The sequence below is a fragment of the Schistocerca gregaria genome, chromosome 3 (assembly GCF_023897955.1).
Source record: "Schistocerca gregaria isolate iqSchGreg1 chromosome 3, iqSchGreg1.2, whole genome shotgun sequence".
Lineage (NCBI taxonomy): Eukaryota > Metazoa > Arthropoda > Insecta > Orthoptera > Acrididae > Schistocerca > Schistocerca gregaria.
The window spans coordinates 170511496-170533072 of record NC_064922.1 but is presented as its reverse complement, the minus strand read 5'-3'; the positions used below and the strand labels follow the sequence as shown (position 1 = coordinate 170533072).

The 21577-nt window shown below is 47.1% G+C and overlaps 1 protein-coding gene across 1 annotated transcript in view; it reads right to left on the bottom strand.

Moving 5' to 3' along the window:
• LOC126354463 (15-hydroxyprostaglandin dehydrogenase [NAD(+)]-like) overlaps positions 1-21577 on the bottom strand; it is a 90325-nt gene that overhangs the window by 8070 nt on the left and 60678 nt on the right. The window contains exons 5-6 of the mRNA XM_050004161.1: positions 20654-20827; positions 7197-7354 (exon numbers count right to left, since the gene is read on the bottom strand). Coding sequence (XP_049860118.1) covers positions 7197-7354; positions 20654-20827 — 332 coding nt within the window. The remainder of the gene's footprint in view (positions 1-7196; positions 7355-20653; positions 20828-21577) is intronic.

Sequence of the window (21577 nt, the reverse complement as noted above, 5' to 3'; positions counted from 1 at the left end):
CCATTTTTTCTTCACAGAGAAAATGGTATAGGAAACGTTTACTTAGGCATGCTGCAATGGATATCGCTTTTCAAAGTTCGATGAGCTGCGGCCATGTATCGTCTTCCCGTATGATGGCGCAACCCCACATTGACTATTCGACGATTCAAGGTGTGAGTGTGCTGAGTGACGCGTTTCCTGAGAGCCACCTGGGTCGTCCAATCGCATATCCTCTGCGTCCTATAGATGTGACGCTACAGATTTCTTTTCGTGGGATTACATCAAGGCGCGCGTGTACACAACACTTGTCAGTGACACAGCTACTCTTCCTGCACGAATCAATGAAGCAAAACTGTTGACGCCGCAGTACTGACCTGTACGTTGCATAGCTCTCATGCCGCCTTAATGCTCTGTGAGTGACAGGTGGGACACACAGTGAAATTCTAGCATAACAAAAAGCAAACATTAACAACTGTTAAGCGTTTTGCAATAACCCAGGACGCAATACCTCTAGCACACTGCAGGCCATTAAAATTGCTACACCAAGACGAAATGCACATGATAAACGGGTATTCATTGGACAAATATATTATACTAGGACTGACCTGTGATTACATTTTCACCCAATTTGGGTGCATAGATCCTGAGAAATCAGTACCTAGAACAACCACCTCTGGCCGTAATAAGGGTCTTGGTACACCTGGTCATTGAGTCAAACAGAGCTTGGATGGCGTGTACAGGTACAGCTGCCCATGCAGTTTCAACGCGCTACCACAGTTCATCAAGAGTATTGACTGGCGTATTGTGATGAGCCATTTGCTCGGCCACCATTGACCAGACGTTTTCAGTTGGTGAGAGATCCGGAGAATGTGCTGGCCAGGGCAGCAGTCGAATGTTTTCTGTATCCAGGAAGGCCCGTACAGGACCTGCAACATGCGGTCGAGCATTATACTGCTGAAATGTTGGGTTTCGCAGGGATCGAATGAAGAGTAGAGCCAAGGGTCGTAACACACCTGAAATGTAACGTCCACTGTTCAAAGTGCCGTTAATGCGAACAAGAGGTGACCAACACGTGTAACCAATGGCACCCCATACCATCACGCCGGGTATACGCCAGTATGGCGATGATGAGTACACGCTTCCAATGTGCATTCACCGCGATGTCGCCAAACACGGATGCGACCATCATGATGCTGTAAACAGAACCTGGATTCATCAGAAAAAATCACGTTTTGCTATTCGTGCACCCAGGTTCGTCGTTGAGTACACCATCGAAGGCTCTCCTGCCTGTGCCCGCATCTCGTGGTCGTGCGGTAGCGTTCTCGCTTCCCGCGCCCGTGTTTCCGGGTTCGGTTTCCGGTGGGGTCAGGGATTTTCTCTGCCTCGTGATGGCTGGGTGTTATGTGTTATCCTTAGGTTAGTTAGGTTTAAGTAGTTCTAAGTTCTATGGGACTGATGACCATAGATGTTAAGTCCCATAGTGCTCAGAGCCATTTGAACCATCTCCTGTCTGTGATGCAGCTTCAAGGGTGACAGCAGCCATGGTCTCCGAGATGATAGTTCATACCGCTGCAAACGTCGACGAACTGTTCGTGCAGATGGTTGTTGTCTTGCAAACGTCGCCATCTTTTTACTCAGGGATCTAGACGTGTCTGCAGGATCCGTTATAGTCATGCGGATAAGATGCCTGTCATCTGGACTGCTAATGATACGAGGCCGTTGGGATCCAGCACGGCGGTCCGTATTACCCTCCTGAACCCACCGATTCCATATTCTGCTAACAGTGATTGGATCTCGACCAGCACGAGCAGCAATATCGCGATACCATAAACCGTAATCGCGATAGGCTACAATTCGATCTTTATCAAAGTCGGAAACGTGATGGTACGCATTTCTCCTCCTTACATGAGGCATCACAACAACTTTTCTCACCAGGCAACGCCGGTCATCTGCTGCTTGTCTATGAGAATTTGGTGGAAACTTTCCTCATGTCAGCACGTTGAAGGTGTCGCCACAGGAGCCAACCTTGTGTGAAACGGCTGAAAAGCTAATCATTTGCATATCACAGCATCTTCTTCCTGTCGGTTAAATTTCGCGTCTGTAGCACGTCATCTTGGTGGTGTAGCAATTTTAATGGCTAGTTGTGTAGTTTCCAAGTTATGCTGCTTTCAGTGAGATGTTTGTTTCTTGACTTCTAGTCTAGTTACCGTTATCAATCGTTACGTCAGAACTTCCACTCTGGTGCCTGTATCTTCCTTAAGGACGCAGTTATGTAACAAATCGTCAGCTTCTTCCTATCCGTCTGTGTATTATTCGAGTCAGCAACTTGGATCGATGAGATGTTATGCTGATTGTGCGATAGTTGTCGCATTATCCGGTCTCGCTAGCACTCAGTTTTTGTTGATATTCTTCTCACAGTAAACTGGTAGCAAACGAGTATTGCAGTTTGTGCGCAGAATTTATGAGACTGCAACCAAACGAATATTCAAGTTGGTATGTAGAATCTATTAGTCTGGAGACAAGGAAAACTTAAAAAGAGAAATTTCTTAAAATCTAACATAAACTGAAGTGTTTGGAACACTTTCCCTGAAAGTTTTCGTTTAGAAATCAGTTTTATAAACAAGCAATACGTGGACGATAAACAGTACTGACAAGACGAGAAAAGAAGGCTGAGAAATGCAGTATTCCAGAGGAATGCTTGAAGTTAGAAAGGCACAGCGCATATCCAGTGCAGGAGTACTGAACTGAATCGGTAAGTAAATTAAATGTGTGGTGCGACTGGACGGAACGGAAGAGACGATGATGGTGATGGTGTGGTAGTGTGGTCACACGATGGCAAGGTATTTAGCGCCCATGCTAAAATTTAAAGAGAGAACTTTGGACATAGGTCGAAAAGTAATTAAACCGGAAATTGTAGATAAAACCATAAAGAACGTCCTAAAACTGTGCACACACACACACACACACACACACACACACACACACACACACAGTCACACAAAGCGCACACCCCCACACAAACCCACTTACACACAAAACAACAAAAATTACGTTGTCAGATACAATAAAAAGAGAAAAATGTAGTAGAAAGAATAGGGAAGAGCCAGCCACTCTGCAACAGGTTAAAATCTCGAGCCAGAAAGTTTAGACTGGAGTCCAGGCACGTCACAAACTTTAAAACCACCACACTCATCTTATCAACCAAAACAGAGGGCAGACCCCAATCTAAAGTTACATCTTTCTCACTGTCACAAAATAAAATAAACTCAGTTAGAATGTGCCGTACAGTGAATAATATTGGGGGCTCTCTTGACAGTGTAAAAATCCATGCATTAGAGGACGTGCCGCATTGCCCAATTCAGAGGTGGGCAGTGAGCGATGTGAGGAAAGCAATGGCTAGATCATTGGCTTCAAGAACCGCTGCTTATTGTTCGCCTCTGACAGACACTACTCCTCCCACAACAGCGTGGATCTCCAAGCGCCATCAAACGCACAGCTTGCAGGGGAATGGGGCACTGTGTAACGTCACAGTCCCTGCAGGTCTCCTTAACGGTATTGTCTGCGTATTCATTTCCCTGAATTTCCATGTGCCCCGGTGATCAGAACTATTACATCTTACCCTGCCGCTGTACGACGTACAGTTGGTCATGTATGAGGTGGAGTATTTTCCCTTCTGGGTACGTGTGTTACAGCGATTGTAGAGCACTAAGGGAATAGGAGCAGATGAGAAATTGGTTGCCCTGAAAGAGCTTCATCACGTGAACGTTTGGGGAAAATACAGTATACTTAGGGGAAAGGTGCATCTTGAAGATTCGAATGGAAAATATGACCAAACAGTCAAGGAAGTTCCTGTGTTGGGAACCTTCTGTGTACACAACCAGTCATCCACGTGAATCCCATTGGGTCTCTGGAGATACGTGGACGACACCTTCTTCGTCTGGCCGCATGGACGTGATGCTCTTAACAGATTTTTGGACCACTTCAGCTGTCTTCATCCCCATATCAGATTTACTATGGAGGTTGAAAATGATGGGTGCTTCCATTTTTAAGCGTTATGGTTTATAAAAAAAACAAAAACAGATGGTACTTTGGGACGCAGTGTTCACCGAAAGCCGACACACACAGGTTGTTATCTGCATCCTAAGAGGTGTCATCCACCACATCAGCGCAGTGGTGTCCTTAGGACTTTGGTACGGAGAGCATATGCCATTTCTGACACAGACACCTTAACTCAAGAACTTGAGCATTTGATGGCTGTTCTCAAGGAAAATGGATACACCGAGAAGCAGGTTCGTCGGACTATGGTGTTTGGACCATCTCCGGAGGTGTGTGGAGAGGAACATAGACCTGTGGCCTTCCTTCCTTATGCTGGAGGCTTGTCGTTTAAGATTGGACGAATTTTAAGGAATTTTAACATTAAGAGCGTGTTCCGTCCACCTTCTAAGGTTAGGGCTCTGCTCGGCTATGTGAAAGATGATTTGGGGCTTAGGAAACCCGGTGTGTACAAAATTCCGTGTCAGCTTACATTGGCCGTTCGATTCGCACAGTGCATGACAGGTGTGTGGAACATCGCCGTCATACGAGACTACTACAGCTGGAAAAAACGGCGGTAGCAGAACACTGCCGAAATAAGGGACTCAGTATGAAATTTGATGAAACTCTGATAGTTGCCAACATTTCCGGTTTTTGGAACAGTGTCTATAAAGAGGGGGTTGAAATTAGGTTGGCTGATAATTTAATCAGCAGAGACAATGGGTTTCCTCTTAGCAAGACGTGGAATCCTGTATTATCTCGCATCAAAACTGAACGTTCCCCGGTGCGGCCTTGATTGTGATATATCGTTGTCAGCAGAGTTTCAGTCAGGGCGGCGCCACCTCCCTGTCTTGGAGGGCAGCAACCATGATTGGCGGCGCATGCGCCGTGTACTGAACGGTGGCCTATATAGGACGTCGATTTGCAACCTGGCGTCAGTTCTCAGCGGGACTCATCAGCAGAAGCAGCATTTCCTGAAGATGGCGACCAGTTTGATCGCCGAAATTTCGAGTCAAGTAGATTTTAGGATCGGCCGGAAACCCGAAGAGACTTTCAAGACTTATTACGGCGGGAAAGCCTGCATAATCACCCTGTAAGGTGTGAGGCAAATCCAACACCTTCCATGAAAACCCTGACATGATAAGCAAATCCCGTAATATGTACCATAGCTCCGAATAAATCGTGACATTAAATTAACCAAAGTAATACGAGTAACGAGTGAGCAAATGGAATACCACAGACCAACACAAGAATGTCTAAATTCGTGTCATACCTTCCCACCGTGAGACAGACGCAGTTCCGAAGGGAGAAACGAGAACAGAAGAGGAGAGCAGAACCGTGTTAAGCTGGAAGGCCCTACGATAAGGGACAGACTGGACACCCACGTCGCCAGTTAACCACTAAGATAACGCCAGATGCAAGTTTAAGCGTGAGACTTTTTCGCGTCTTTGTTACGTCAAGGACCACCCCCAGCCCATGTTAAAAGCTAGAGCCCTCCAGAAAAACAGTACAGATCTTACGATAACACAAAAAGGGCCACACCACCCGCAAGTTTTAGCGTGAGACTTTTTCGCGTATCTGTTACGTTAGGACCACCCCCCAGAACATGTTAAAAGATAGAGCCCTCCAGAAGAATAGTACATGTCTTACGATAACGCTAAAAGGACCACACCAGCTGCAAAATTTAGGGCTAGACTTTTCGCGTCTCTGTTACATTGCAAATTTTAAAAACATTGCCCCACCACGAAAAGTATAACGTTTCTCATTGGATAGACAGAATTTTTGTAGGCGGAGCTTAAGGTTAACATTGAGACCCTGATTGGTCAGATGAAAACACAGCCAGATAGTTTTTTTAAAAACCAACTTCGGTAAATGGTAGTAAGGAGAAGTTAGAAGAAGTTAGTTAGTTCCGAGACGGCGAGCTGGATGGCTGCTGCGCCGGCCGCCCAACCAACAAGGTAATGAACGCACGCGATGCCGCATAACAGCGCATAAAGCTTCACTCAGAACTGCAGAAGTCTTATCTGTTACACCTCTTTTGCGTAATACTAGTGTCGATCGTAAATTAAAGCTCATGGTGTTCACATTTGCCACTTGAAGTAAAAATCTGAAACTCGATGATTTCGCTGTCATATAATTATTGAGAAGCCACATCAGCCACTGTAATTTCCGACAAGTTAGATAAGTAATTAAAGATAATTGAGGGTCACTGTAGAACATTTTGATAGTTTTCTCTCTTGTGAAAAATTAAACCTAGATTATAGATGTGATATAGCATAGGTCATCCTTCGATCCATTGTAGAACTTGGAAACCCACTCAGGGAATATTCGTTCACATTTTTGTTGAACGCAGTTGGTTTTTACCATCCTGCATTAAAACACTTCCCTTTATCAATACTGCAATTTATAAACAATGTTTTGTGAGTAGAATAAAATTTCCAGTGGTAAACTTAACTGCCTTTTCGACGTTATTTTACCAGCTAACTAAAAACAGGAAAGCCTTGAACCCCTTCCACTAAATTTAGTTAGTATTAAGATTCTTTTACAGGGAGTGCAGTGGAGCTGACGCTGAAATCATTAAGTATTTGGTTATAAAATCGCTAGTCTCACTGAACTCTTCTGAATTCTACATGTCATGTGTGGTCTGGCGTCTCCTTAGCAGCAACAGGTCCCAGGTTGAAACTAGTCAATTCCCTAAAAAACACGCTCAGAGCGTCGTTGCGCGAAAGTGGTAGGGAGACACGATATAGATCAAACAGACACCACCATGAATGTTAGAACCCCATAGGGCCTCATTGCTCGGTGTCCATCACGAAGGAGCCTTTCCATCAGTAACCGAGCAACGGTGTGGTATTCAGGTTTGTATGGCGTGGACAGTGTTTTATAGCCTGTCGCACCATGAGGGGTCATCACCTGATGTGAAATGGAGGAATGGGTGGAGGTGAACAACTGTTAGAGGGAGACCGAAGCTTGAGTAGAGTTAACAGATACACGTGGATATCAGTTGCAGTTGCTACTCACAGATGAAAAATCTCACCCGCAACTGGAGACCATATTAACAAGTACTTTGTACGCGCTAATGTATGTTTAATGGCAAAATCATACTTTCTATCAATGTAACATGGCGCTAGCTTCGTGTAGGTACCACGAACGCCAACAAAATTGAATAACGAAGTGGTACGTACGTGCAGAGGGTACCCAAGGCGGCCATGACGTCGAGCAGCGGCTCCTTGGCGTACTCGTGTAGGCAGTAGAGGTGCACGTTTCTCGCCAGCGGCGTGTCCGTGGGTCCCGGGCACAGCGCCACCATCTTCACGCCCGACTGGTTCACGTGCAGCTCGTCCTGGAACACAACACAACACGTCACAGGCCCACCCTCGTGTACAGTCATGCACACTGTCAATGGTGATACAACTTCCAGAATTGTGGATTAAGTTGCACACCAAACATGCAATCTCACGAGTTGACGTACAGCGGAGTGGGCAAAAGTACGGGAACTCCAAGAGCACGACATATTAGCACACCTATTACACTGCATAAAAACTGTTGGCATTCAAAATAGCAACCAGTAGTCCCGGAATAGTTAAACACAGGTCCTGTACAGCTTTCAAGGGAATCTTATACCAGACGTGGATAGTCACCACGCATGCTTATGTACAAAGGAGGTCACAAAGGCTCAGCAATATTGATATCTGGTAACTGTGGTGGCCAAGAAGGATGCCACAATTCAAACTCATGCTTACAAAACCAGTCCTATACCATGTGGCTGTTTGAACAGTGGCTTTGCCGTCTTCGAACACACCACCACCACTATTCGCGGCACAAATGCCAAGATTGCCCGTCCAGGCAAGCACAATGTTGTGCTTGTGGCAGTCGTTTAATGAACAAAGTAAGAGCATATGGATTATCAGACCAGTTGTGTGATTGGATTGAAGAGTTCATTGGTTACAGAACGCAGCATGTCATTCTAAATGGAGAGAAGTCTTCCGAAGTAATAGTGATTACAGGTGTGCCGCAGGGGTGTGTCGTAGGACCGTTGCTATTCACAATATACACTCCTGGAAATGGAAAAAAGAACACATTGACACCGGTGTGTCAGACCCACCATACTTGCTCCGAACACTGCGAGAGGGCTGTACAAGCAATGATCACACGCATGGCACAGCGGACACACCAGGAACCGCGGTGTTGGCCGTCGAATGGCGCTAGCTGCGCAGCATTTGTGCACCGCCGCCGTCAGTGTCAGCCAGTTTGCCGTGGCATACGGAGCTCCATCGCTGTCTTTAACACTGGTAGCGTGACGCGACAGCGTGGACGTGAACCGAATGTGCAGTTGACGGACTTTGAGCGAGGGCGTATAGTAGGCATGCGGGAGGCCGGGTGGACGTACCGCCGAATTGCTCAACACGTGGGGCGTGAGGTCTCCACAGTACATCGATGTTGTCGCCAGTGGTCGGCAGAAGGTGCACGTGCCCGTCGACCTGGGACCGGACCGCAGCGACGCACGGATGCACGCCAAGACCGTAGGATCCTACGCAGTGCCGTAGGGGACCGCACCGCCACTTCCCAGCAAATTAGGGACACTGTTGCTCCTGGGGTATCGGCGAGGACCATTCGCAACCGTCTCCTTGAAGCTGGGCTACGGTCCCGCACACCGTTAGGCCGTCTTCCGCTCACGCCCCAACATCGTGCAGCCCGCCTCCAGTGGTGTCGCGACAGGCGTGAATGGAGGGACGAATGGAGACGTGTCGTCTTCAGCGATGAGAGTCGCTTCTGCCTTGGTGCCAATGATGGTCGTATGCGTGTTTGGCGACGTGCAGGTGAGCGCCACAATCAGGACTGCATACCACCGAGGCACACGGGGCCAACACCCGGCATCATAGTGTGTGGAGCGATCTCCTACACTGGCCGTACACCTATGGTGATCGTCGAGGGGACACTGAATAGTGCACGGTACACCCAAACCGTCATCGAACCCATCGTTCTACCATTCCTAGACCGGCAAGGGAACTTGCTGTTCCAACAGGACAATGCACGTCCGCATGTATCCCATGCCACCCAACGTGCTCTAGAAGGTGTAAGTCAACTACCCTGGCCAGCAAGATCTCCGGTTCTGTCCCCCATTGAGCATGTTTGGGACTGGATGAAGCGTCGTCTCACGCGGTCTGCACGTCCAGCACGAATGCTGGTCCAACTGAGGCGCCAGGTGGAAATGGCATGACAAGCCGTTCCACAGGACTACATCCAGTATCTCTACGATCGTCTCCATGGGAGAACAGCAGCCTGCATTGCTGCGAAAGGTGGATATACACTGTACTAGTGCCGACATTGAGCATGCTCTGTTGCCTGTGTCTATGTGCCTGTGGTTCTGTCAGTGTGATCATGTGATGTATCTGACCCCAGGAATGTGTCAATAAAGTTTCCCCTTCCTGGGACAATGAATTCACGGTGTTCTTATTTCAATTTCCAGGAGTGTACATGAATGACCTGGTGGATGACATCGGAAGTTCACTGAGGCTTTTTGCAGATGATGCTGTGGTGTATCGAGAGGTTGTAACAATGGAAAATTGTACTGAAATGCAGGAGTATCTGGAGCGAATTGACGCATGATGAAGGGAATGGAAATTGAATCTCGATGTAGACAAGTGTAATGTGCTGCAAATACATAGAAAGAAAGATCCCTTATCATTTAGCTACAATATAGCAGGTCAGCAACTGGAAACAGTTAATTCCATAAATTATCTGGGAGTACGCATTAGGAGTGATTTAAAATGGAATGATCATATAAAGTTGATCGTCGGTAAAGCAGATGCCAGACTGAGATTCATTGGAAGAATCCTAAGGAAATACAGTCCGAAAACAAAGGAAGTAGGTTACAGTACGCTTGTTCGCCCACTGTTTGAATACTGCTCAGCAGTGTGGGATCCATACCAGATAGGGTTGATAGAAGAGATAGAGAAGATCCAACGGAGAACAGCGCGCTTCGTTACAGGATCATTTAGTAATCGCGAAAGCGTTAAGGAGATGATAGATAAACTTCAGTGGAAGACTCTGCAGGAGAGACGCTCAGTAGGTCGGTACGGGCTTTTGTTAAAGTTTCGAGAACATACCTTCACCGAAGAGTCAAGCAGTATATTGCTCCCTCCTACATATATATCGCGAAGAGAGCTTGATAAAATCAGAGAGATTAGAGCCCAAACAGAAGCGTACCGACAATTCTTCTTTCCACGAACAATACGAGACTGGAATAGAGGGAGAACCAATAGAGGTACTCAGGGTACCCTCCGCCACACACCGTCAGGTGGCTTGCGGAGTATGGATGTAGATGTAGATGTACATGAAGATAGATCACGTACAAACCAAATGTTTGCAACAGAAGAAACATAAGAATTCTGCCCGCTCACGAAAATCTAGTCACAAGTCCATCTCATCAATGTAGTGCATTCAAAGCGTGCTGCAGGCATTAGCAAAACTACCAAGCAAACAGTTTCTTCAGTGCTACACCATTCCAACAAACTTTTTGTTCATTTGCATCTTAAGAGAAAAAAACGTGAGATATTTCAGTTGAACATGGGTGCCTCTGTTGCAGTGCTGATCGAAACACATATGAATTGCTAGGCTCCCTATGCCTGTCTAAAAGAACCACGCAACTGACAGCTTATAATGGACAAGACATTCACGTTCTCGGAATATGTACTTTACATGCCACGTATCGCTAGCATACGCGAACAGTGATTTTCACTGTGCTACACTCACGCGATTGTGAGAACATATTTGGTCTTGATTCGTTTGCTTTGTTTCGCATTAACATTCAGGAGTATGTTCTCTCAGTGTCTGCATTCAATGCAAAAGACAGTGTACCTAGCTAGCTGAAAGAATTCCGGCCGGCCGTGGTGACCGAGCGGTTCTAGGCGCTACAGTCTGGAGCCGCTCGACTACTACGGTCGCATGTTCGAATCCTGCCTCGGGCATGGATGTGTGTGATGTCCTTAGGTTAGTTAGGTTTAAGTAGTTCTAAGTCCTAGGGGACTGATGACCTCAGGAGTTAAGTCCCATAGTTCTCAGAGCCATTTGAATCATTTTTGAAAGACTTCCCGGAACCCTTTTCTGAAGGTTTGGGCAAAGCTAACAATTTTGTTGCACGCATTACGCTGACAGAAAATGCTCAACCGAAATTTTGGCGAGCAATGGGACAAAGCTGCTGCTGAACTTAAAGAGTTGCAAGATAGCGCAGTTATTGCGCCCATTTCACCTAGTCAGTGGGCAAGTCCACTGGTTTTGCTCCCCAAATATTCAGTTCGCATTCGCCTCTGTGTTGACTTTAGGTATACGGTCAACTCATAAACTGTAATTATCCATTGCCACACACAGAGGCTCTTATGAATAAATTAGGCGCCGGACGCTACTTTTCAAAGATTGTTTTGCGGGACGCGTATCTTCAAATACTGTCCGATGAAGAATCTCAAAAAGTGTGTGGCTTGTTCAAATATTTCCGTTGGCCTTTTGGCAGTGCTTCCGCCACTGCTGTTTCCTAACGGTATTTGGAACAGTTGACTGCACAACTGTTCCTACTATATGGACGATATTGTCGTAGCAGGTTGTACACCTGAAGAACACATTACAAATCTCAGTGCTTGTTTCGTGTGTTATCTAATGCGGGACTAAACTGTAGACTGTGTGATGTTTTTAAACCTGAGTTGCAGTATTTTGGTCATGTCATGAACGGTCCAGGTGTACATTCTCTTCAGTCACATTTGTTAGCCATACGTGATCTGCTGGTTTTTCTCAATGTCACATAATTGCTGTGACTTGTAGGGAGAATGAACTATTCTATTCGGCTCATACCGAATGCTGCACAAATCGCTGCTCCATTGCATCGCAAGAACGTCCCCTTTTTTTGGACGGATGAGTGACAAGAAGATTTTCAAAAAACGTAAAGATGCATTGCCCAGTGATCGATGCTTCGTTCACTTTGATCCTGACAAATCAGTTGGGTTGCAAGTTGCTTCTTCTTACTGAATCGGTGCAGTGCTTTCGCACAGATTTGGTGATATAGACATGCATATTCTTCCCCATTGAAAGTGTTGTCCAAAGCTCAGTGTAACTATTCACAAACAGAGAAAGAGGCGTTGGTTATTGTGTATGGTGCCATCAAATTCCACCACTATTTGTATAGGAGAAATTCTGCTTAGTAACGGATCACAAGCCATTGCAGTCCTTGTTTCATCTGATGAAGCCGGTTCCTGTACGAACTGCCCAAAAATTGCAAAGATTTGTTGTTGTCTCAATACCAGTACGAGATTATGTATCGCCCGACAGCTCAACGTGGTTAAGCGGACGCACTTCCACGTCTTCAGATTTGCCCTGATAACCGACTTTGAAGCTTCTGCTTTCTTGTTGTCATATCGATTCTCAAGATTCTGAATTACTTCAATCTTTTCCTCTACTACAGTAAAATTGCACAGGCCACGGAAGCTGATACAGATTTAAACATCTTGTTAAAATACATCCTCACATCTTGTCCTCGCTCATTGCATAGCACAAAGGAATCTGCAGTGCGCCGATACTTTGCAAGTCAGCATAGCCTCGCTATACGGTAAGTAGTGATTCTTTTCAGCCTGACACTGGACAGTAACGTGTGTTGATTCCCAAAGCTTTGAAAAAGAAGTGTTGCTACTCTAATGTTATCTTGAAGCTGTGAGAAAGGAACACAGGCGCTCCAAGGCGCGTAAGCAGAGACGATGCTGAGGGCAGACGGAACTAGGAGAGATATTGTTACATGAAGTAAACCTTAAGAAGAGAGCCCTGCGAAAATGCAGACGCCCCCAGACGCGGTCCCAGGGCGGTAGTTACTCTTCAAGAAATTAACATGTAACTTCATATGTCGTCTAGACGCTGTGGTAGATTGCCACAGTGGAACTTTGTAACCAACAGGCACGTACTAGCGTATAAAGCCAGCTTGATACCAGCCCTGAGAACAGCAACGTCATTAGGCTCACAAGGATTAGAAAGAGAGCGAAAACGCCAAAAAACGGTTGACCTAGCTGTCCTTACTCCGGGGAGCCCGAGGGGCGGGGCTAAATGACGTATGACAATAATGTTGCAAGCTTTATTTGGCAGAGCAGTTACGTTTAGCTTTCAGCTGAACAATATTGATACCAAATACGGACTTAGTGCAACTGCATTAACATTCCTGCCTTAGGAGCAGTAGAGGGGACCTAACTAAACCACCATTGGCAGGCACCTGCAAGAGACCTACGGGATTGGCTGGGTGGCTTTAAGTGGGAAAAGCAGTGCCCCCACGCTACTCTTTAAAACCCAGAGATTCCGCATTTTGGCGGAGTTCCCAGTCAGACGATCTGTGCGCCGAATCCGCGTCCGTTGACTCCTGCCTCGGTCCAGCTCCGCGTAGGTCTGCTCTCTCACTTGGAGTGCCTCAGCGAACAGTCTCACATTCAGTACGTTTTGTTTTGCAACTAAGTTATTGCCTTAAGATGCTGCTAGTGTTTGCTACTGTGGCTAGCATCCACTCCTGGTACTTCTGCACTGGCTTCTGTTGTGACAGTGTTATTCGTGTTGTTTCTAACCTTAGAACTAGCCTCCAGTGTATCAGTTAGTCCTGTCTGGAAAAAACAACTATTTCAAAATCCTGTTTGTGAAAGAGTCTCCACAACGAGTTCCCTAACAAGTCTCATCACCTGCATTTCTAGTAAATGCCTGTACCAGTTGTGATAAACCTTTTGCATTTCCTTTATGTTTTCGTCTTCTTTAAAGGCAAAGAGAGAAAATGAAGCGGTAGCCCATCACAGAGCCTATGCCTACCGTCATATATTTTTGACTTTCAGTTGTTAAAAAACAGAGGATTTTTTCTGGTGCCAGTAGGAGGAAGGCAGGATTCGCGCTCAGTTAGTGAACGAGTGAGAAGCACGCCATTTCTAGCGAGTAATTGTAGACCGCCATTTTAGGGTCGCTATCAATAAGTGAGGAGTATGTATTTCATATGTGCACCGTTTAGAAACATACAGTATTGTTTTATTAACAGGAAGGTCGTGTGAGTTGTTATTTCAAATAGTACAATAATTACAAGAACTGAAGCCCACCTGTGTACTTTGAAAAATCACGAAGATCCGATAAGCTTTATGGGAACACGGTCAAGACTTCAAAGGTGAACACGGCGACAAAACGTAGCATTATAAAGAATGGTAAGCACAAATCTACAGCGGATAAAGAAACTACTTCACACTGCAAAATAATATGAACTAATACGACTTATTTCCAGGCATACCTCAGCTTATTGTGCTTGTCATTCATGCCGGAAAATTAACCTCAGTAATTCAATACATTTTAAAAAGCCACGCATTTCAACATTTTATTATCATCCATTTCATTATTTTATTATATTATACAGTGTTGGCTCAGATAGAAAAAACAATCAAACGCCTTCACTGTGAATTGTCCTTCTGACTTCTACTCTGTAGCGCTCGGGAGCTCAGACTGACCAGTAACCCCTTTTCTCCCTCTCCCATCTATGTCAGGACACGACAACTTCAGCAACTGTGTCCACTGGGTGATTGTTCGTACGAAACTGTTAGCGCGTCGACACTGTACTTGGCAGGGTATGGAGACCCAAATAGAACAGATGACACACAGAGCCTCGCATGTGCGAAAATCAGTCCGCTACGCCACAAAAATTCTCTGCTTGGCCTAAGTCGCAATCACCATGGCGATGTGTGCACATAGACTTTGTGGGTCCTTTTTGGAACATTCGTTGGTTGATTGTGGTACACGCTTATAGCAGGTTTCCTTTTGGTGTGCCAATGAACTCAAAGACGTCACGTACTACAGTTCAGGCGTTGTCAATGTTTTGCCTCGAAGATTTGCCTGAAGACATAATGTCGGACAACGGCTCTCAGTTCACGTCAAATGAATTCGAAACATTCTGTGAATGCAGTGGCATACAGCATCTAAGAAGTGCACCGTACCATCCATAGTTGAGTCGTGGTAAAATATGCTGTTTTGAAGAGCTCGCCGCAGCGCGTAGTGTAAAGCAGTCGCCCTCTGTTTCTGGCGGTGGAGCCGCTTTGGCAATCGCAGCTTTGGTGTCTCCCTCTGGTGTTATCTGTTCGCGTGCATTTAAGGTGCGCTATCAGCTGGGCAAGGGGTCAGTCTGAGTCGGCGAGTCTGGTCAGTTGGTCAACCGGGTAAGTGTGGGACAGTCAGTGTCTGTCTGTCGTCCGGAGTGCTAGTATGTGTTAGGCCGCCAGTCTGCTCGAGTTGCTCAGGCAACGGTCATTGGCGGTTGGATTGATAGGTTGGTCGGTCGCGCACTGAGATACTAGATGACTTGTACGTCTTGAGTGTCGGCGCATGTGAGGTCGCCACGTGAGTCCAGTGGGCCGCGCCGTATAGCGAGGGGTAGAGACTTCGCGGCCCACACGAGAGTAACAGGAGTCAACCCACGCTGGTCGGTGCGAGCTGCGACGCCGTGAGACTGGAGATCGGCGCGCCTTCCTGCGTCCGTTAAAGCGGCTGGCAGCGGACGGTTCGGGAGAGCGTTTTGGGGGTTCTGCGCCAGGTCTTCGCCAAACATCGCAGTTTATTAGAAGTGATTCGTGATACGTTGTTTCGTTTAGTTGTTAAACTCTACTTGTTTTCTTGGTTTGTCTCTTGTACCCAGCTTGCTCGTCTGTCTCTCGTCCGCATTTGTTAGGCAGTTAGTTCTGTCTGGCGGTCTACCGTAAGTTAATTGCTGCCTCTGTCATGTTTGTCGTATTCGATGTTAACGAATTTATTGCTTGAGGGGTAACGGCCGAATTCCTGAATATGTTTTTATCTTGTCTATCACATTGCGAGGTGGTATATGTGAAATGTAGAGCATGTTGGTACATTTTATGTAAAACTGCATTTCATGGACTTTATTTAAATGGTCATTTTAGTATATAAAGTTGCCACCCTTCCACCATAAGAATTCTTTTAAAAATAAGTTGCACTTACGGTGGGAAATAATTTTTAATGTGAGTGTCTTGTACCATTTCCATCCCTCTTGCGGGGTGCATAGTTTATGTGTTTGTGTGAGTTGTAAAAATGTTTAGTTTAAAGTAAACTTGTGTCTTGCAGATTTGCACCAGTGTACTTTTCAGAGGTTGTTGTGAGCGGTCGTGAATACGGCCGTGTTAAAAGGCAGCGGCAAGCTTCTCGGCCCATAAGCTCATAATATAAAAAAACTGCTATTTCTGCCTCTGAATAAATTGTAAATTAATATTTACAGGGTGCTTATTGATTATAATTTTAAATCTGTTAAAAATGACTTTTGGCACTAAAATTTCCATTTATAAATTTTTTTTAAATTTGTTCATCAGTTAGCCATTGGCAACTACTTCTACGCCCACATAGTGTGATTAAACGTGTTAATGTTCTTGATGCATCGCTAGCAAATAAAGTAAATTCTCTAAGAAAAGGTATTAAAAAGTAAAATAGTCAAAGGGCGAAGAGAAACATTTTGTGAGAACCTTCAAGCAGCAGATGGCCAAACGTCGCACCGCACACACAAGGGACCAAGCACTGCAACTGTTACTTGTCTCCTATCGTTCACACCCACGAGATGGACAATCGACGGCGGAATTGTTTCAGGGCCGCTGCCATTAGACACTACTCCACCTGCTTCACGCTCCTCAGCAACCGGCGCCAATAGGAAGGCCGCAAGTATCGCTTCGAGCCGAATGGTATTGTGTACTTCAGGGTTTTTTTCCGGCAGCACACAGTGGGCGCGAGGCGAGATCGTCCGTCGACTTGGCGCTCGCATGTATCTCATTTCAGGCCCAGGTGGATTGCAGCGCCGGCATCACACTCAAACTCGCCACTGTCATGTGCACGGTGACCCTTCTGTGTCTCTTACCCCAGATTCACGGATCCAGAGGACAGCGCTGCTACAGCAGCCGCCAGAGGGAGTCATCACGACACCGCGAGAGAACCGCGTGGAGACGCAGCCTTCGCCTCCTCCCGTGCTACCATTGGAGCTGGACCCGCCCACGCGGCAGCAGCCGACGCCTTCTACATCTGGTTATGGGCCTCAGGTGGTTTTTCTAGGGGACGTTTCCACCAGAGCGAAGGCTGGATGGCGGGTACGACCGGAAGTCTAAGGTCCCCTGCAGTCACTGCTTCCGGTCCATCCACGACTCTGCCTCTCCCGCCTTCCCCTCTCCTACCCCCCTCCCGTTATTGTGTTCCATATAAGGTGACGGTCCGTCGCTTGGGGGGGGGGGGGGGGAGAGGAATGTTACAGTGTAAAGTCAGCGCCGGCATCCCAGTCGCGAACGACAGAGGAAAGATGGCTGTGAGAAGAGGCCAGCCATTCGCATGCTGACCGACCTCTCTCCAAGACGACAACGCAGCAGCAGGGGCGCCTAGATTCTTGATTCTACACAGAGTACGCGAAAGAACGTGCCCCCCCCCCCCCTTTAACAGCCGTGTACCGCAAGTCTCTAGAGGAACGGAAGTTTCCAAATGATTGGAAAAGAGCACAGGTAGTCCCAGTCTTGAAGAAGGGTCGTCGAGCAGATGCGCAAAGCTATAGATCTATATCTCTGACGTCGATCTGTTGTAGAATTTTAGAACATGTATTTTGCTAGCGTATCATGTCCTTTTTGGAAACCCAGAATCTACTATGTAGCAATCAACATGGATTCCGGAAACAGCGATCGTGTGAGAACCAACTCGCTTTATTTGTTCATGAGACCCAGAAAATATTAGATACAGACTCCCAGGTAGATGTTACTTTCCTTGACTTCCGGAAGGCGTTCGATACAGTTCCGCACTGTCGCCTGATAAACAAAGTAAGAGCCTACGGAATATCAGACCAGCTGTGTGGCTGGACTGAAGAGTTTTTAGCAAACAGAACACAGCATGTTGTTCTCAATGGATAGGCGTCTACAGACGTTAAGGTAACCTCTGGCGTGCCACAGGGGAGTGTCATGGTACCATTGCTTTTCACAATATATATAAATAACCTAGTAGATAGTGTCGTAAGTTCCATGCGGCTTTTCGCGGATGATGCTGTAGTATACAGAGAAGTTGCAGCATTAGAAAATTGCAGCGAAATACAGAAAGATCTGCAGCGGATAGGCACTTGGTGCAGGGAGTGCCAACTGACCCTTAACATAGATAAATGTAATGTATTGCGAATACATAGAAAGAAGGATCTTTATTGTATGGTTATATGATAGCGGAACAAACACTGGTAGCAGTTACTTCTGTAAAATATCTGGGAGTACGCGCGTGGAACGATTTGAAATGGAATGATCACATAAAATTAATTGTTGGTAAGGCGGGTACCAGGTTCAGATTCATTGGGAGAGTCCTTAGAAAATGTAGTCGATCAACAAAGGAGGTGGCTTACAAAACACTCGTTCGACCTAAACTTGAGTATTGCTCATCACTGTGGGATCCGTACCAGATAAGCGTTTCGTCACAGGATTATTTGGTAAGCACGATAGCGTTACGGAGATGTTTAGCAAACTCAAGTGGCAGACTCTGCAAGACAGGCTCTCTGCATCGCGGTGTAGCTTGCTGTCCAGGTTTCGAGAGGGTGCGTTTCTGGATGAGGTATCGAATCTATTGCACGGAGGCTTTCAGACAGTCGTTCTTCCCGCCAACCATACGTGACTGGAACAGAAAAGGGAGGTAAGTGCTCTCCGCCACGCACCGTTGGGTGGCTTGCGGAGTATAAATGTGGATGTAGATGAAAAGGACATAAGCGCCGTGACCGACTGGTTGCAACCCACTTTGATAACAGTTTCAACGTTAGCTGATGCATCGTAGCCTGTTCATTAGAATCTCTACGTAGCTCAGTTAGAGATCAGCAGTCACTATAGTTCAGTTGACTAGACTTTTGTTAATAGCAGTCTCAGAAGTATTACCTGTGTTTGTCTATTCTGAAGAAGACTGATTCAAAATTAACTACACTCCTGGAAATGGAAATAAGAACACCGTGAATTCATTGTCCCATGAAGGGGAAACTTTATTGTCACATTCCTGGGGTCAGATACATCACATGATCACACTGACAGAACCACAGGCACATAGACACAGGCAACAGAGCATGCACAATGTCGGCACTAGTACAGTGTATATCCACCTTTCGCAGCAATGCAGGCTGCTATTCTCCCATGGAGACGATCGTAGAGATGCTGGATGTAGTCCTGTGGAACGGCTTGCCATGCCATTTCCACCTGGCGCCTCAGTTGGACCAGCGTTCGTGCTGGACGTGCAGACCGCGTGAGGTGACGCTTCATCCAGTCCCAAACATGATCAATGGAGGACAGATCCGGAGATCTTGCTGGCCAGGGTAGTTTACTTACACCTTCTAGAGCACGTTGGGTGCCACGGGATACATGCGGACGTGCATTGTCCTGTTGGAACAGCAAGTTCCCTTGCCGGTCTAGGAATGGTAGAACGATGGGTTCGATGACGGTTTGGATGTACCGTGCACTATTCAGTGTCCCCTCGACGATCACCAGATGTGTACGGCCAGTGTAGGAGATCGCTCCCCACACCATGATGCCGGGTGTTGGCCCTGTGTGCCTCGGTGGTATGCAGTCCTGATTGTGACGCTCACCTGCACGGCGCCAAACACGCATACGACCATCATTGGCACCAAGGCAGAAGCGACTCCCATCGCTGAAGACGACACGTCTCCATTCGTCCCTCCATTCACGCCTGTCGCGACACCACTGGAGGCGGGCTGCACGATGTTGGGGCGTGAGCGGAAGACGGCCTAAAGGTGTGCGCGACCGTAGCCCAGCTTCATGGAGACGGTTGCGAATGGTCCTCGCCGATACCCCAGGAGCAACAGTGTCCCTAATTTGCTGGGAAGTGGCGGTGCGGTCCCCTACGGCACTGCGTAGGATCCTACGGTCTTGGGGTGCATCCGTGCGTCGCTGCGGTCCGGTCCCAGGTCGATGGGCACGTGCACCTTCCGCCGACCACTGGCGACAACATCGATGTACTGTGGAGACCTCACGCCCCACGTGTTGAGCAATTCGGCGGTACGTCCACCCGGCCTCCCGCATGCCCACTATACGCCCTCGCTCAAAGTCCGTCAACTGCACATACGGTTCACGTCCACGCTGTCGCGGCATGCTACCAGTGTTAAAGACTGCGATGGAGCTCCGTATGCCACGGCAAACTGGCTGACACTGACGGCGGCGGTGCACAAATGCTGTGCAGCTAGCGCCATTCGACGGCCAACACCGCGGTTCCTGGTGTGTCCGCTGTGCCGTGCGTGTGATCATTGCTTGTACAGCCCTCTCGCAGTGTCCAGAGCAAGTATGGTGGGTCTGACACACCGGTGTCAATGTGTTCTTTTTTCCATTTCCAGGAGTGTATTTTATATGTCTTGTTATCATAAAACTCATTTATACTAGTTGTTTGATTGTTTGTCAAGCCAACCGAGTATGCAGAATTCCTAGACACACCATAGAAAACATGGCCACCTTAACTGTAAAATGTTTGAATGTGGCATGCTGGATACACATAGCAGTACTGTGAAATTTATTAGCCCTGCCTTTGAGGTAGTTCAATTCTTGCAAAGTAAATGTCAAAAGTATTCACTCTCAGAAGTTGTACATATACTGCGCGTACTCACCCCGTAGGAGCGCGTCATGGCACACACGGCGTGCTTGGTGCCGCAGTAGATGGCCATATTGGGGACGGGGTCGAGACCTGACACGGACGAGACGTTGACCACCAGACCACCGGCGCCCCCGTTCTGCTTGCCCATGTACTTGTACGCCAGCAGGATGCCGTGCACCACGCCCTTCTGTAGGAGCATACAAAACACCAAACGTGTTCAACCGCACAGGATCTCTTCTGTCATTCTAAAACACTCAGGCAATATCGGAACTACTGTACCCTAGAATCTTGGAGAAGGCACCTGTAAAACCAGCATCCGCCGTACCTGCCAATACCCACAGAACTAATCCAAGGACGGCCACAAATATTTGCTACTATTTGTTACTGCCAGCTACACTCGTATATCATTCGTTTTGTTGTGCTGAGTGATGCTGAGTAAGTAGACTACTACACTTGCAATAGCGTCAGCGGCTCTCCGTGTGTGCCAGTTGGGGTAAGCATAGCACGATACACCTGCCCCTCTCCCCCCAACCCCTACAACCACCAGAACACACGACGGAGTACATGCAGGCGGACGTGTGCAAAATGTCTCTGAGCACTATGGGACTTAACATCTAAAGTCATCAGTCCCCTAGAACTTAGAACTACTTAAACCTAACTAACCTAAGGACATCACACACATCCATGCCAAAGGCAGGAATCGAACCTGCGACCGTAGCGGTCGCGCAGCGCCTAGAACCGCTCGGCCGCAGCGGCCGGTTGGACGTGTGCAGGCGCGTTCATCCAGGCATTGTGATATTGAACTAGCTAGACATTATACAGTGTGTACAGTAGGCAACAAATTTAATAACATTTTAACATGGTGTAAAGTCGTTCACTGACGTAAAGGACGTGTTTCATCCCCTACATCACCCTTTTAAGCGTCGAATTTTCATTT